Source organism: Gallus gallus, chromosome 12, assembly GCF_016699485.2.
Source record: "Gallus gallus isolate bGalGal1 chromosome 12, bGalGal1.mat.broiler.GRCg7b, whole genome shotgun sequence".
Classification (NCBI taxonomy): domain Eukaryota; kingdom Metazoa; phylum Chordata; class Aves; order Galliformes; family Phasianidae; genus Gallus; species Gallus gallus.
In genome coordinates this window covers 2,446,621-2,462,709 of record NC_052543.1, presented here as the reverse complement: position 1 = coordinate 2,462,709, position 16,089 = coordinate 2,446,621, and the positions used below count along the sequence as shown (strand labels likewise).

The following is a 16,089-nucleotide window of genomic DNA, read 5'->3' as shown; positions in this document are numbered from 1 at the left end:
CCAGCGGGGTCACAACGTTTCCAACGTGCAACGTGGTGGAGGCCAGGCTGGCAGCTGCAGCCCCGTTCTGGGGGTGTTTCTGACATCTTGGGGATGTCGCTGTGTTTGGGACATGCAGGCAGCCCCGGGGCTGCTGCCGGCTGTGGGGTGGGCCAGGACCCGGGCTTTCCTCCTGCATTCGGGCAGTGCCTCAGGTCTGCTGCCACTGCTCTTCAACGTGATGTCCATCGTATATTTGCTTGGTCCAACTGTCTAGAAAAATAACCCGCTGGTCTCTCCCTGGGTCCGGTGTGTTCTACCAACTCTCCCAGTGCAAAGTGACGTCTTTCATGCCCATCCAATTCAAAAGGCTTTCCCAGACTGGGCCGTCCTAGAGCAGGGATAGACTTCAGAGCTGCTCTCAGTTGAATAAAGGCTGTTTGGCATTCTCGGTTCCAGTCCCAAATTTCTTCTTCTCCTTTCACAGCTTCATATTCCACCGTCCTCCATCAGTCCACAGTTTGGTACCCATCATCGACAGCATCCTGCCATACCTAAGGAAGCTTGCATTAACCATTTTGACTTTGGCTCTGGTATTTGATATATGGCTTCCTTGCGCTCTCCCTGCAGGCTTTGGTATCCCCAGGGGTGGTAAAACCAACACGAATCACAGACTGACAAGCTATTGGTGCCTTCTTCTTGGATACTCTGCCTCCCGCCAAGCTCGGAAAATTGAGGAGACTTGTTGTCACTTGTGTTCTTTCCTCCCTTGTCTCAGCACCTAGAAGGAGTTCATCTGCACCTTGGCGCAGTGTAGCTTCCAGCAGCTTGTGCCACCATCCCTCCAGTTCCTTAGCAAGCTGATTCCCAAATATGATGGGGCTATTTTTAAAGCCCTGGGGGAGCACAGTCCAGCACCACTGTGTTTTCCTTCCAGTTTGGGGGTTTTCACACTGCAACACAGAGGAGAGTATGTGGGGTTTTCCATAAGGGGATGTACTTCCATCACAAGTTGACTTATAGCCCTTCCATCCTGAACCAACTGACATTCTGTGGAGTGAGGCTTTCTGGTTGGCAGAAGTGCAGCACTGCACTGTGAACAGCATTCTCGTAACAGTCTGTGAGTCACAACCTTACCAATCAGAGGCTGAGTTCCTCCCCTACCTTCCATTTTTAGGAGGTACCGGTTTTGTCCTGTGGGCTTAGCTTCTGGCTTTACGGGTATTCATTCCGTTTCAGCTGCTTTGGATCATTCTGGGATTTCAGGAGCCCACCCCAGCGGATTTACAGCAGACAGTGCTTCATAGGGCTCTACGAGTTTATTGTATTAGCAGTTATTTGTGCGTTGAATTGGTTCAGTAAGTCTCTTCCAACTCAAGGTGTTGGACACCGAAGGATACACAAGAAATCCCGAGTCAACACCCAGTTTCCAATCCTCTTCTCAACCGCCTTTGTCCAAACAGAAAGTAAGGCTGCATGTCTTTGGCTGTTCACAAGACTGCGTTTAGCCAGCGTATCAAAACTCACTCATTTGCCGTAGCAGACGTTAGCCCTGCGCCCCGTGCCCCGGTTTCAGCCCAGGTAGGGCTAACATCGAACCAGTGCCGGGCCGGGCTGCTCTGTGGGAAGAGCTGCCACCATGATGGCGTGGGGAAAGGGAGCCCATGCGCTGTGCGTTGGACACAGCAGTAACTGGATCCAGGCCCAAAAGCAGCAGCACAATCTGCACCCCTTCTTCCATAGCATTTACATCAGCAGCAGCCGCTGGAGCTGCTCCAGCCAGCCAGGCCTGGGGCACTGTGCAGGGATACGGCCGCCATGGCGCGTGGGCCTGAGGGGCCGTTGGGGTTCCTCCAAGCAGAACCACGCGTGGCAGTAATGCCTGGTGCCAAAAGGTAAAATGGGCTGGAGGAGGGGAACAAGGCCCAGGAGAGTAGGAATCAGCATCTGCTCTTGGCAGCCTGTGAAATATAAGACCTGCTCTGAGAGAGCAGAGAAAGCCTCTGCTGTCGACTGCCTCTAAAAATGGCTTGCCTTACACAGGCCGGAGACTGGAGCCTTTTCCGCTGAGAAGTTCCCTGGAAGGAGCCGTTGTTCTCCGGATCTCCTCGTCAAGGAGGAGGTCGGCCTCGCCGGGGACGCCCAGCAGACTCCAGGCTCTGCGATGCCCAGCAGCCTTGGAGGGCGACTTTGCCCACCGTCCGCTTCAGGGCCTGTGGGACAAACAGAGACATTATGAACAAAAGACCTTGCAAATGAGTAAACAAGCTGGGCAGCTCCTTGCGCCAGACGTAGACACGCATGAGGCGCCCGGCTCTACACGTGACCGAGGGGTTGTGATGGGGGTATGAAAGGTTGTAAGCACCTACAATAAAGGTCTTTGTTCTGCACCAGCAATGGAGTCCGTGTCACACTTGCCACCAGGGCCCCCCTTCCATCAGCAGGTTGCTGCAGTTTTCCATTAGATGCACACATGGGTGAACATCTGGTTATTCATGGTGCCTGTGCTGCTTTTCTGGTCATAAGTTTGTAGCAATATGTGATATTGAAAGACGTATGCATCGTGCACCTTTCAGTGGTTGCCACAGTGATTAAATGGATGCATTCTTCCATGCCCAGTGTTACAAAGGCTGCTCCAAAGGTATTTCCTCCCATATGATGATACCGGCCCATGGCATCAGAGGGGGATGTTGGTGGGATGGCGGTAGAGGTTGACCCCCTCTGCCAACAGTGAGCACAGTGAGGCACTGGGTCGCGTGGTTCAGCAGTGGTGACAGCGAGAGTGGGTTACTCCCACTGGTGCAGGTGTTTAGGACCGTGGCATGCAGACTGTCAACCACCGCTGATGAAAATGCACAGCTAATTGTTGTAACTACGCTGAAAAATAGCTTTGTGAAGCGGAGAATTTGATCTATCAAACAGCGTTATTTTGCTCTTTGTATCGGTAGCAGTTTTGAAGGAAATAGGGGAGGCATTATTTTTGGAGCAACCTACCTAAATTTCTAGTACTTCCATACCCACATGCTAATGATGAGGACGTGCTAACACTAAGAACTAATGATGAGTGAAAGATGTGAGTGGTGCTCCAGGGGGGTCCGGACTGAGGGCCGTGGGGAAGAAGTGTTGATCGGCTTGAGGGCCCTATAAAGGGATGGGGATGGCTGGACGGATGGGCCGAGCGCAACTGGATGAGGCCCCAGAAGCCCAAGTGCTGGCTGCTGCTCTTTGGTCACAGCAACCTCAGGCAACACCGCAGTGCTGCAGCACCGTGCCCAGGTGCCCAAGAAGGCCCAGGGCATCCCGGGTGGTAGCAAAATGCTGCAGCCAGCAGGAGCAGGGAGGCGATCGTGCCCCCGTAGCCGGCACTGGTGAGGCCGCACCTCAGGTGCTGCGTTCTGTACTGGGCGCCTCACTACAAGACAGACATGGAGGCCCTGCAGTGTGTCCGTGGAAGGGCAACGGGGCAGGAAAGGGTCTGCAACAAAAGTCCCATGAGGAGCAGCTGAGGGAAGTGGGACTGTTCAGTGCAGACGAGGCTCGGGGGAGGCCTGAGCACTGCGCATCACTCCCTGTAAGGAGGTTGTAGTAAGGTCGGGGTCGGCCTCTTCCCCACGTAACAGCGACGGGACGAGAGGGAACGGCCTCAAGTTGCCCCAGGGGAGGACCCCGTTGGATATTAGGAAGAACACCTCTGCTGAAAGAGCGGTCGGGCACTGGCACAGCTGCCCGGGGAGCTGCAGGAGTCAGCGTCCATGGAGGTGTTCCAGAAGCGTGGGGATGTGGCACTGAGGGACGCGGGCAGCGCGCAGCTGCGGGGGTGGACAGTGGCACTTGGTGATCTTAGAGGTCTTTGCCAACCAGAGAGATTCTGTCATTCTGTGAATGGAGCCATTTATTGCAACGAGAGGTAATCAGCAGCAAACAACCAAAGAGGAACGCCTCGAGAACATCACGGGAACACGGAAACACTTGACTGGGATACTGATGGAGCCACAGGCCCGGCAGCATTCAGGTGTGGCCAGGAGGCTGGATGTGTGGCCCAGTGCCTTCAGCAGCACCAACACGCCGGGTTCCTGCGGGGCTGCGTCCGGCACCGGGCCCCTCACTCTGCGCTGGCTGCAGGAGCCGCCGCCCTCCTGCTGGGGTGCCCTCACTCCTGTGACGTGTGATGGTTCCACAGGGGGTGGCACAGAGCGGCCATTGTGACCCATGGGGTGTGGAACAGAGCTAAGGCTGCGGGGCTCAGGCCAAGCTCAGTGCGACTTGGTGAGGTGAGCAGGGAGGAAGGGGCTGCCTGAGGCTGCCGAGGGAGGAGGGTTCCCCAGCGCTCGGGGGCCTGAGCTGCGAACTCAGCCTCGTCCCGCTTCTCCCATAGGTTGGCACGCGGAGGAGAAAGCCTGGTGTTGCTGGGACAGACACTCTGCGAGTGCTCACAGTTGATGCACACGATGTCCGAGGGGACACAGGAGGCCGCCGGCTCGAGGGAGCCTGGTGAGAGCAAAGTATCCCTGCACGCAGCTCCCTGCCTCCAGGCAGAGGGGTGCTGGGGGTCTGCCTGCAGCAGAGAAGGGAGGTGGGGGCACGCAGGGGCTCCCCAGCCGCCGCAGGCAGGGCCCCTCTGCTCTGCTCCTTGGCCAGAGGGCCGCGGTTGGGCTGTGGCTGCCTGCTGGCACCGCTGGGCCTGCACTGCCCCTTCCCCTCCACGGCCTCCGGCCCTGCCCCTCAGCTGGCACGGCCGGCACACAGCAGCCCCTGGGACAGCCCCTGGAGGCACCTGGACCCACAAGGCGCTCACTGCTGTTACTCTCTCCTCTCCAGCATGCGTGCTCTGTGGCCGAGTGCACGCTGACCTTGGTATAATTGGGAACAAATACGTGATGAAGGGGATCTACTTCCATACTTTTTGTGTGGTAAGGTCACTCACAGTGCCAGCCTCCTTCCTCCAAGCAATGGCTTATGCCTTTCTGTCCTAACGAGATCACGCACTTTGCTCTTCTGCAGACATTTTCCTCCGGCCTTTTACAACGAGGAAGTGATGGAAGTTCACATTTCTGCACTCAAGACCTGATACGCACAGTGAGGCAGGCAGAGCAGACGGTGAGCACCGGACCAGAACAGGGAGCTTTGTGCCAGGAGAGGCACGGCAAGCTTAGCCTGGTCCAAAGAAAGCAATCCCAGCCCTTCCAACCAGCCCCAGGAGAAAGTCCTGCTCCTGTAGACGAGTCCTGTTCACCAGGCAGCTCTGCAGAGTGCCACCCAGCCCTGCCCGCACGCTGTGCCCTGCCCAGAGGTGCGGGGCCCGCTGCGTAGGCCCTGAGCCTGCTGCTGATGGGGGCCTCTCTGCTTTTCCAGCTCTGCTTCGTCTGTGGCAATTTTGGGGCCACCATCACCTGCGCAGAGGCGGGCTGCGACCGCAGCTTCCATCTCCCCTGCGCCTCGGAGGGTGAATGTGTCACCCAGTACTTTGGAGAGTTCAGGTAAGGGCTGCCAGGCATCGCCAGTGAACCTCCAACCCCTGCTGTCAGCACCAGCCAAAGCTGCGAGGAACGCGCTGTGACACCTCCCAGCTTCCTGGCAGAGCCAGAGCCAAGGCCTGGGGCTCCTTCCGGTTCCTCTGCCCTCCTCTCAGCACTTCTCACCTTGCCCATCCCTCCCATCTTCCCCCAGGTCCTTCTGCTGGGAGCACCGCCCGCAGCAGGCAGTGGAGGCAGTGCCGATGCAGGACACGACCTGCATCATCTGCATGGAGCCCGTGGGTGACAGCAGGTCGTACAGCACCATGGTGTGCCCATCCTGCCAACACGCCTGGTTCCACCGCGCCTGCATCCAGGTAGGAGCCCCGGCCCTGTGGGCACGGCAGGCGCTCAGCAGCACCAGGCCCGGCTCACGCTCACACTGCTTGTGTTTCTGCTGCAGGGAATGGCCCTGCGCGCTGGGCTTCGCTGCTTCCAGTGCCCCCTCTGCCGAGACAGAGACACATTTTTAGGAGAATTGTTCAGCATGGGGATCCGAATCCCAGACAGGTGGGTGTCTTTCAGCCAGCTCTTCAGATGTGAGGGCACAAGAGCTGAGTCTGCCCAGGGACTGCCCGAGCAGGCCAGGTCCTTTGCTGGTCCCATGGGCGTAGGCTTCACCTTCATGGAGAAGGTGGAAATGGGGTTTGGCTGGAAGAGCAGGGATGGTCTGGGTCAGTCTTACTCTGGTGACACTGAGTTTTAACCACATTCTCTCTCTCATGTATCAGAAGTCCAATGTGGGAGGAGAACAATGCTTATGCATCTCTGGGAGGAAGGCACGGGAGCTGTGATGCCAGCGTCTGCCGTTACCCACGTGGCAGGGAGCAGGCAGAGGAAGCGGGGTGAGTTGCCTCTGTGTGGGATCGCAGCCTCAGCACAGGCTGGGGGAGCACAGACTGAGCACCAGAGCTCTGCCAGGCACTCCTTGGCTCAGGTCACTTTGTCCTCATGGCCACAACCGGTTTGTTTCCCCAGGCCCTGGGAGCTGCTCCTCTGCTGCTCCTGTGCTGCACAAGGCACCCATCGACTCTGCTCCAACTTGAGTCAGAGCACAACCAGCTGGGAGTGCAACGCCTGTGCTGGAGAGGGCACCGGTAAGAGGCAAACAGCCGCGTGCTGCTGGGCTGGGGCCAGGCTTGGCCTTGTTCAAGTCACTTTGACCCATGGGCAATGGGACCCTGTCCCACCCCAGGGCTGGAGTTTCACCTCTCTCACCTCTTTGCTTCACCTTGCAGGCCCCAGCACCAACTAGGTTCTTGCCAGACATAGCGCCACCAGCCAGCAGGAACTGGGGCAATTCTGAGGCACCACAGCACTGGAGAGAAGCAGCTCCAGCACCACCAGCCAGGCACCACTGACACCAGCACACGGTTCCCATGTGCCTGAAAACAGTGTCCTGTCCAGCCAGCGCAGGATGGAGCAGAGGAGAACCAGCCCACGTTTACACCAGGAAGAGAACGCCTGCAATCAGCCCCGAGGACACCGTGGGAGCTGCCGGAATGCTACCTCCACTGATGAGGGCAGCACCCCAAACTCTGCCAGCCAGGGGACATCAGAGTCCTCGCGGCACTCCCCTGCAGCTGGCTACAACCTCCGGTGCAGACAGGGACTGCGGGCCCGGACACAAAGCCGCTCTCCGTTGCAGCGCCGGGCCCCACGTTCTCCAAGCCAGCCCCAAACACACCGTGGGAGCAGGCAGGAATCAACCCTAAGTGCCGAGAGCTGCAGCCACAGCTACACCAGACCAGGAGCACCAGGGGCCTCAGGGGATTCCACAGAGGCTGCTGGAAGCCGGTCCAGGCAGCCAGGGTGGGTCCGGACTCGAAGCCTGCTGAGACCCACAGCCAGCCCCGAAGACGCCGCAGGAGCCGGTCCAGGCGGCGAGGGCCAGCCCAGGGGCGAAGCCGCTCCCGGGTACCACGTCGGGCCCGGAACATCAACAGCCGGCCCCGGTGATGCTATAGGAGCAGCTGCGTGCAAGCTCCACTTGTCCAAACCTGTCCAAAGTCATCAGAGTCTATCACAATAAAACAGAGTTCCATCATGCCACTGTCGCTTTCATTCTTCTCTGCCTTTCCCGAGGTGGGCAGCTTTGGGGGCTGGAACCACGGGGATCCCTTCCCCCCAGCACCCAACCCATTCCTTCCTCCCCGCAGCCCGCTTCAGGCTGAGCTGGGTTCTGGCCCCGACTCCAGCGGGGTCACAACGTTTCCAACGTGCAACGTGGTGGAGGCCAGGCTGGCAGCTGCAGCCCCGTTCTGGGGGTGTTTCTGACATCTTGGGGACGTCGCTGTGTTTGGGACATGCAGGCAGCCCCGGGGCTGCTGCCGGCTGTGGGGTGGGCCAGGACCCGGGCTTTCCTCCTGCATTCGGGCAGTGCCTCAGGTCTGCTGCCACTGCTCGTCAACGTGACGTCCATCGTATATTTGCTTGGTCCAACTGTCTAGAAAAATAACCCGCTGGTCTCTCCCTGGGTCCGGTGTGTTCTACCAACTCTCCCAGTGCAAAGTGACGTCTTTCATGCCCATCCAATTCAAAAGGCTTTCCCAGACTGGGCCGTCCTAGAGCAGGGATAGACTTCAGAGCTGCTCTCAGTTGAATAAAGGCTGTTTGGCATTCTCGGTTCCAGTCCCAAATTTCTTCTTCTCCTTTCACAGCTTCATATTCCACCGTCCTCCATCAGTCCACAGTTTGGTACCCATCATCGACAGCATCCTGCCATACCTAAGGAAGCTCGCATTAACCATTTTGACTTTGGCTCTGGTATTTGATATATGGCTTCCTTGCGCTCTCCCTGCAGGCTTTGGTATCCCCAGGGGTGGTAAAACCAACACGAATCACAGACTGACAAGCTATTGGTGCTTTCTTCTTGGATACTCCGCCTCCCGCCAAGCTCGGAAAATTGAGGAGACTTGTTGTCACTTGTGTTCTTTCCTCCCTTGTCTCAGCACCTAGAAGGAGTTCATCTGCACCTTGGCGCAGTGTAGCTTCCAGCAGCTTGTGCCACCATCCCTCCAGTTCCTTAGCAAGCTGATTCCCAAATATGATGGGGCTATTTTTAAAGCCCTGGGGGAGCACAGTCCAGCACCACTGTGTTTTCCTTCCAGTTTGGGGGTTTTCACACTGCAACACAGAGGAGAGTATGTGGGGTTTTCCATAAGGGGATGTACTTCCATCACAAGTTGACTTATAGCCCTTCCATCCTGAACCAACTGACATTCTGTGGAGTGAGGCTTTCTGGTTGGCAGAAGTGCAGCACTACACTGTGAACAGCATTCTCGTAACAGTCTGTGAGTCACAACCTTACCAATCAGAGGCTGAGTTCCTCCCCTACCTTCCATTTTTAGGAGGTACTGGTTTTGTCCTGTGGGCTTAGCTTCTGGCTTTACGGGTATTCATTCCGTTTCAGCTGCTTTGGATCATTCTGGGATTTCAGGAGGCCACCCCAGCGGATTTACAGCAGACAGTGCTTCATAGGGCTCTACGAGTTTATTGTATTAGCAGTTATTTGCGCGTTGAATTGGTTCAGTAAGTCTCTTCCAACTCAAGGTGTTGGACACCGAAGGATACACAAGAAATCCCGAGTCAACACCCAGTTTCCAATCCTCTTCTCAACCGCCTTTGTCCAAACAGAAAGTAAGGCTGCATGTTTTTGGCTGTTCACAAGACTGCGTTTAGCCAGCGTATCAAAACTCACTCATTTGCCGTAGCAGTCGTTAGCCCTGCGCCCCGTGCCCCGGTTTCAGCCCAGGTAGGGCTAACATCGAACCAGTGCCGGGCCGGGCTGCTCTGTGGGAAGAGCTGCCACCATGATGGCGTGGGGAAAGGGAGCCCATGCGCTGTGCGTTGGACACAGCAGTAACTGGATCCAGGCCCAAAAGCAGCAGCACAATCTGCACCCCTTCTTCCATAGCATTTACATCAGCAGCAGCCGCTGGAGCTGCTCCAGCCAGCCAGGCCTGGGGCACTGTGCAGGGATACGGCCGCCATGGCGCGTGGGCCTGAGGGGCCGTTGGGGTTCCTCCAAGCAGAACCACGCGTGGCAGTAATGCCTGGTGCCAAAAGGTAAAATGGGCTGGAGGAGGGGAACAAGGCCCAGGAAAGTAGGAATCAGCATCTGCTCTTGGCAGCCTGTGAAATATAAGACCTGCTCTGAGAGAGCAGAGAAAGCCTCTGCTGTCGACTGCCTCTAAAAATGGCTTGCCTTACACAGGCCGGAGACTGGAGCCTTTTCCGCTGAGAAGTTCCCTGGAAGGAGCTGTTGTTCTCCGGATCTCCTCGTCAAGGAGGAGGTCGGCCTCGCCGAGGACGCCCGGCAGGCTCCAGGCTCTGCGATGCCCAGCAGCCTTGGAGGGCGACTTTGCCCACCGTCCGCTTCAGGGCCTGTGGGACAAACAGAGACATTATGAACAAAAGACCTTGCAAATGAGTAAACAAGCTGGGCAGCTCCTTGCGCCAGACGTAGACACGCATGAGGCGCCCGGCTCTACACGTGACCGAGGGGTTGTGATGGGGGTATGAAAGGTTGTAAGCACCTACAATAAAGGTCTTTGTTCTGCACCAGCAATGGAGTCCGTGTCACACTTGCCACCAGGGCCCCCCTTCCATCAGCAGGTTGCTGCAGTTTTCCATTAGATGCACACATGGGTGAACATCTGGTTATTCATGGTGCCTGTGCTGCTTTTCTGGTCATAAGTTTGTAGCAATATGTGATATTGAAAGACGTATGCATCGTGCACCTTTCAGTGGTTGCCACAGTGATTAAATGGATGCATTCTTCCATGCCCAGTGTTACAAAGGCTGCTCCAAAGGTATTTCCTCCCATATGATGATACCGGCCCATGGCATCAGAGGGGGATGTTGGTGGGATGGCGGTAGAGGTTGACCCCCTCTGCCAACAGTGAGCACAGTGAGGCACTGGGTCGCGTGGTTCAGCAGTGGTGACAGCGAGAGTGGGTTACTCCCGCTGGTGCAGGTGTTTAGGACCGTGGCATGCAGACTGTCAACCACCGCTGATGAAAATGCACAGCTAATTGTTGTAACTACGCTGAAAAATAGCTTTGTGAAGCGGAGAATTTGATCTATCAAACAGCGTTATTTTGCTCTTTGTATCGGTAGCAGTTTTGAAGGAAATAGGGGAGGCATTATTTTTGGAGCAACCTACTTAAATTTCTAGTACTTCCATACCCACATGCTAATGATGAGGACGTGCTAACACTAAGAACTAATGATGAGTGAAAGATGTGAGTGGTGCTCCAGGGGGGTCCGGACTGAGGGCCGTGGGGAAGAAGTGTTGATCGGCTTGAGGGCCCTATAAAGGGATGGGGATGGCTGGACGGATGGGCCGAGCGCAACTGGATGAGGCCCCAGAAGCCCAAGTGCTGGCTGCTGCTCTTTGGTCACAGCAACCCCAGGCAACACCGCAGTGCTGCAGCACCGTGCCCAGGTGCCCAAGAAGGCCCAGGGCATCCCGGGTGGTAGCAAAATGCTGCAGCCAGCAGGAGCAGGGAGGCGATCGTGCCCCCGTAGCCGGCACTGGTGAGGCTGCACCTCAGGTGCTGCGTTCTGTACTGGGCGCCTCACTACAAGACAGACATGGAGGCCCTGCAGTGTGTCCGTGGAAGGGCAACGGGGCAGGAAAGGGTCTGCAACAAAAGTCCCATGAGGAGCAGCTGAGGGAAGTGGGACTGTTCAGTGCAGACGAGGCTCGGGGGAGGCCTGAGCACTGTGCATCACTCCCTGTAAGGAGGTTGTAGTAAGGTCGGGGTCGGCCTCTTCCCCACGTAACAGCGACGGGACGAGAGGGAACGGCCTCAAGTTGCCCCAGGGGAGGACCCCGTTGGATATTAGGAAGAACACCTCTGCTGAAAGAGCGGTCGGGCACTGGCACAGCTGCCCGGGGAGCTGCGGGAGTCAGCGTCCATGGAGGTGTTCCAGAACCGTGGGGATGTGGCACTGAGGGACGCGGGCAGCGGGCAGCTGGGGGGGTGGACGGTGGCACTTGGTGATCTTAGAGGTCTTTGCCAACCAGAGAGATTCTGTCATTCTGTGAATGGAGCCATTTATTGGAACGAGAGGTAATCAGCAGCAAACAACCAAAGAGGAACGCCTCGAGAACATCACGGGAACACGGAAACACTTGACTGGGATACTGATGGAGCCACAGGCCCGGGAGCATTCAGGTGTGGCCAGGAGGCTGGATGTGTCGCCCAGTGCCTTCAGCAGCACCAACACGCCGGGTTCCAGCGGGGCTGCGTCCGGCACCGGGCCCCTCACTCTGCGCTGGCTGCAGGAGCCGCCGCCCTCCTGCTTGGGTGCCCTCACCCCTGTGACGTGTGATGGTTCCACAGGGGTGGCACAGAGCGGCCATTGTGACCCATGGGGTGTGGAACAGAGCTCAGGCTGCGGGGCTCAGGCCAAGCTCAGTGCGACTTGGTGAGGTGAGCAGGGAGGAAGGGGCTGCCTGAGGCTGCCGAGGGAGGAGGGTTCCCCAGCGCTCGGGGGCCTGAGCTGCGAACTCAGCCTCGTCCCGCTTCTCCCATAGGTTGGCACGCGGAGGAGAAAGCCTGGTGTTGCTGGGACAGACACTCTGCGAGTGCTCACAGTTGATGCACACGATGTCCGAGGGGACACAGGAGGCCGCCGGCTCGAGGGAGCTTGGTGAGAGCCAAGTATCCCTGCACGCAGTTCCCTGCCTCCAGGCAGAGGGGTGCTGGGGGTCTGCCTGCGGCGGAGAAGGGAGGTGGGGGCATGCAGGGGCTCCCCAGCCGCCGCGGGCAGGGCCCCTCTGCTCTGCTCCTTGGCCAGGGGGCCGCGGTTGGGCTGTGGCTGCCTGCTGGCACCGCTGGGCCTGCACTGCCCCTTCCCCTCCACGGCCTCCGGCCCTGCCCCTCAGCTGGCACGGCCGGCACACAGCAGCCCCTGGGACAGCCCCTGGGGGCACCTAGACCCACAAGGCGCTCACTGCTGTTACTCTCTCCTCTCCAGCATGCGTGCTCTGTGGCCGAGTGCACGCTGACCTTGGTATAATTGGGAACAAATACGTGATGAAGGGGATCTACTTCCATACTTTTTGTGTGGTAAGGTCACTCACAGTGCCAGCCTCCTTCCTCCAAGCAATGGCTTATGCCTTCCTGTCCTAACGAGATCACGCACTTTGCTCTTCTGCAGACATTTTCCTCCGGCCTTTTACAACGAGGAAGTGATGGAAGTTCACATTTCTGCACTCAAGACCTGATACGCACAGTGAGGCAGGCAGAGCAGACGGTGAGCACCGGACCAGAACAGGGAGCTTTGTGCCAGGAGAGGCACGGCAAGCTTAGCCTGGTCCAAAGAAAGCAATCCCAGCCCTTCCAACCAGCCCCAGGAGAAAGTCCTGCTCCTGTAGACGAGCCCTGTTCACCAGGCAGCTCTGCAGAGTGCCACCCAGCCCTGCCCTCACCCTGTGCCCTGCCCAGAGGTGCGGGGCCCGCTGCGTAGGCCCTGAGCCTGCTGCTGATGCGGGCTGCTCTGCTCTTTCCAGCTCTGCTTCGTCTGTGGCAATTTCGGGGCCACCATCACCTGCGCAGAGGCGGGCTGTGACCGCAGCTTCCATCTCCCCTGCGCCTCCGAGGGTGAATGTGTCACCCAGTACTTTGGAGAGTTCAGGTAAGGGCTGCCAGGCATCGCCAGTGAACCTCCAACCCCTGCTGTCAGCACCAGGCAAAGCTGCGAGGAACACGCTGTGACACCTCCCAGCTTCCTGACAGAGCCAGAGCCAAGGCCTGGGGCTCCTTCCGGTTCCTCTGCCCTCCTCGCAGCACTTCTCACCTTGCCCATCCCTCCCATCTTCCCCCAGGTCCTTCTGCTGGGAGCACCGCCCGCAGCAGGCAGTAGAGGCAGTGCCGATGAAGGACACGACCTGCATCATCTGCATGGAGCCCGTGGGTGACAGCAGGTCGTACAGCACCATGGTGTGCCCATCCTGCCGGCACGCCTGGTTCCACCGCGCCTGCATCCAGGTAGGAGCCCCGGCCCTGTGGGCACGGCAGGCGCTCAGCAGCACCAGGCCCCGCTCACGCTCACACTGCTTGTGTTTCTGCTGCAGGGAATGGCCCTGCGCGCTGGGCTTCGCTGCTTCCAGTGCCCCCTCTGCCGAGACAGAGACACATTTTTAGGAGAATTGTTCAGCATGGGGATCCGAATCCCAGACAGGTGGGTGTCTTTCAGCCAGCTCTTCAGATGTGAGGGCACAAGAGCTGAGTCTGCCCAGGGACTGCCCGAGCAGGCCAGGTCCTTTGCTGGTCCCATGGGCGTAGGCTTCACCTTCATGGAGAAGGTGGAAATGGGGTTTGGCTGGAAGAGCAGGGATGGTCTGGGTCAGTCTTACTCTGGTGACACTGAGTTTTAACCACATTCTCTCTCTCATGTATCAGAAGTCCAATGTGGGAGGAGAACAATGCTTATGCATCTCTGGGAGGAAGGCACGGGAGCTGTGATGCCAGCGTCTGCCGTTACCCACGTGGCAGGGAGCAGGCAGAGGAAGCGGGGTGAGTTGCCTCTGTGTGGGATCGCAGCCTCAGCACAGGCTGGGGGAGCACAGACTGAGCACCAGAGCTCTGCCAGGCACTCCTTGGCTCAGGTCACTTTGTCCTCATGGCCACAACCGGTTTGTTTCCCCAGGCCCTGGGAGCTGCTCCTCTGCTGCTCCTGTGCTGCACAAGGCACCCATCGACTCTGCTCCAACTTGAGTCAGAGCACAACCAGCTGGGAGTGCAACGCCTGTGCTGGAGAGGGCACCGGTAAGAGGCAAACAGCCGCGTGCTGCTGGGCTGGGGCCAGGCTTGGCCTTGTTCAAGTCACTTTGACCCATGGGCAATGGGACCCTGTCCCACCCCAGGGCTGGAGTTTCACCTCTCTCACCTCTTTGCTTCACCTTGCAGGCCCCAGCACCAACTAGGTTCTTGCCAGACATAGCGCCACCAGCCAGCAGGAACTGGGGCAATTCTGAGGCACCACAGCACTGGAGAGAAGCAGCTCCAGCACCACCAGCCAGGCACCACTGACACCAGCACACGGTTCCCATGTGCCTGAAAACAGTGTCCTGTCCAGCCAGCGCAGGATGGAGCAGAGGAGAACCAGCCCACGTTTACACCAGGAAGAGAACGCCTGCAATCAGCCCCGAGGACACCGTGGGAGCTGCCGTAATGCTACCTCCACTGCTGAGGGCAGCACCCCAAACTCTGCCAGCCAGGGGACATCAGAGTCCTCAAGGCACTCCCCTGCAGCTGGCTACAACCTCCGGTGCAGACAGGGACTGCGGGCCCGGACACAAAGCCGCTCTCCGTTGCAGCGCCGGGCCCCACGTTCTCCAAGCCAGCCCCAAACACACCGTGGGAGCAGGCAGGAATCAACCCTAAGTGCCGAGAGCTGCACCCACAGCTACACCAGACCAGGAGCACCAGGGGCCTCAGGGGATTCCACAGAGGCTGCTGGAAGCCGGTCCAGGCAGCCAGGGTGGGTCCGGACTCGAAGCCTGCTGAGACCCACAGCCAGCCCCGAAGACGCCGCAGGAGCCGGTCCAGGCGGCGAGGGCCAGCCCAGGGGCGAAGCCGCTCCCGGGTACCACGTCGGGCCCGGAACATCAACAGCCGGCCCCGGTGATGCTATAGGAGCAGCTGCGTGCAAGCTCCACTTGTCCAAACCTGTCCAAAGTCATCAGAGTCTATCACAATAAAACAGAGTTCCATCATGCCACTGTCGCTTTCATTTCTTCTCTGCCTTTCCCGAGGTGGGCAGCTTTGGGGGCTGGAACCACGGGGATCCCTTCCCCCCAGCACCCATCCCATTCCTTCCTCCCCGCAGCCCGCTTCAGGCTGAGCTGGGTTCTGGCCCCAACTCCAGCGGGGTCACAACGTTTCCAACGTGCAACGTGGTGGAGGCCAGGCTGGCAGCTGCAGCCCCGTTCTGGGGGTGTTTCTGACATCTTGGGGACGTCGCTGTGTTTGGGACATGCAGGCAGCCCCGGGGCTGCTGCCGGCTGTGGGGTGGGCCAGGACCCGGGCTTTCCTCCTGCATTCGGGCAGTGCCTCAGGTCTGCTGCCACTGCTCGTCAACGTGACGTCCATCGTATATTTGCTTGGTCCAACTGTCTAGAAAAATAACCCGCTGGTCTCTCCCTGGGTCCGGTGTGTTCTACCAACTCTCCCAGTGCAAAGTGACGTCTTTCATGCCCATCCAATTCAAAAGGCTTTCCCAGACTGGGCCGTCCTAGAGCAGGGATAGACTTCAGAGCTGCTCTCAGTTGAATAAAGGCTGTTTGGCATTCTCGGTTCCAGTCCCAAATTTCTTCTTCTCCTTTCACAGCTTCATCTTCCACCGTCCTCCATCAGTCCACAGTTTGGTACCCATCATCGACAGCATCCTGCCATACCTAAGGAAGCTTGCATTAACCATTTTGACTTTGGCTCTGGTATTTGATATATGGCTTCCTTGCGCTCTCCCTGCAGGCTTTGGTATCCCCAGGGGTGGTAAAACCAACACGAATCACAGACTGACAAGCTATTGGTGCCTTCTTCTTGGATACTCTGCCTCCCGCCAAGCTCGGAAAATTGAG

At 58.1% G+C, this 16,089-nt stretch overlaps 3 protein-coding genes across 4 annotated transcripts; all 3 read left to right on the top strand.

Moving 5' to 3' along the window:
* Positions 1-5,863: 5,863 nt before the first annotated feature.
* LOC121106630 (PHD finger protein 7-like) lies at positions 5,864-8,740 on the top strand. The gene is made up of 4 exons (XM_040646511.1): positions 5,864-6,002; positions 6,224-6,337; positions 6,471-6,589; positions 6,731-8,740. Exons 1-4 carry the CDS (start codon positions 5,899-5,901, stop codon positions 6,745-6,747), a joined length of 354 nt encoding a protein of 117 aa, XP_040502445.1. The 5' UTR covers positions 5,864-5,898; the 3' UTR covers positions 6,748-8,740.
* A 3,194-nt stretch (positions 8,741-11,934) lies between these two features.
* Positions 11,935-13,195, top strand: LOC121106629 (PHD finger protein 7-like). 2 transcript variants are annotated; one of them, XM_040646510.1, is made up of 4 exons: positions 11,935-12,155; positions 12,483-12,574; positions 12,666-12,761; positions 13,018-13,195. In XM_040646510.1, exons 1-4 carry the CDS (start codon positions 12,104-12,106, stop codon positions 13,144-13,146), a joined length of 369 nt encoding a protein of 122 aa, XP_040502444.1. In that variant the 5' UTR covers positions 11,935-12,103; the 3' UTR covers positions 13,147-13,195. The 2 variants fall into 2 exon arrangements, with proteins under 2 accessions (XP_040502444.1, XP_040502443.1); XM_040646509.1 differs by having other exon boundaries at positions 12,666-13,195.
* A 142-nt stretch (positions 13,196-13,337) lies between these two features.
* Positions 13,338-15,218, top strand: LOC121106628 (PHD finger protein 7-like). Its single transcript, XM_040646508.1, has 4 exons — positions 13,338-13,688; positions 13,910-14,023; positions 14,157-14,275; positions 14,417-15,218. The coding sequence occupies exons 1-4, from the start codon at positions 13,585-13,587 to the stop codon at positions 14,431-14,433; spliced, it is 354 nt and encodes a 117-aa protein (XP_040502442.1). The 5' UTR covers positions 13,338-13,584; the 3' UTR covers positions 14,434-15,218.
* Positions 15,219-16,089: the final 871 nt, after the last annotated feature.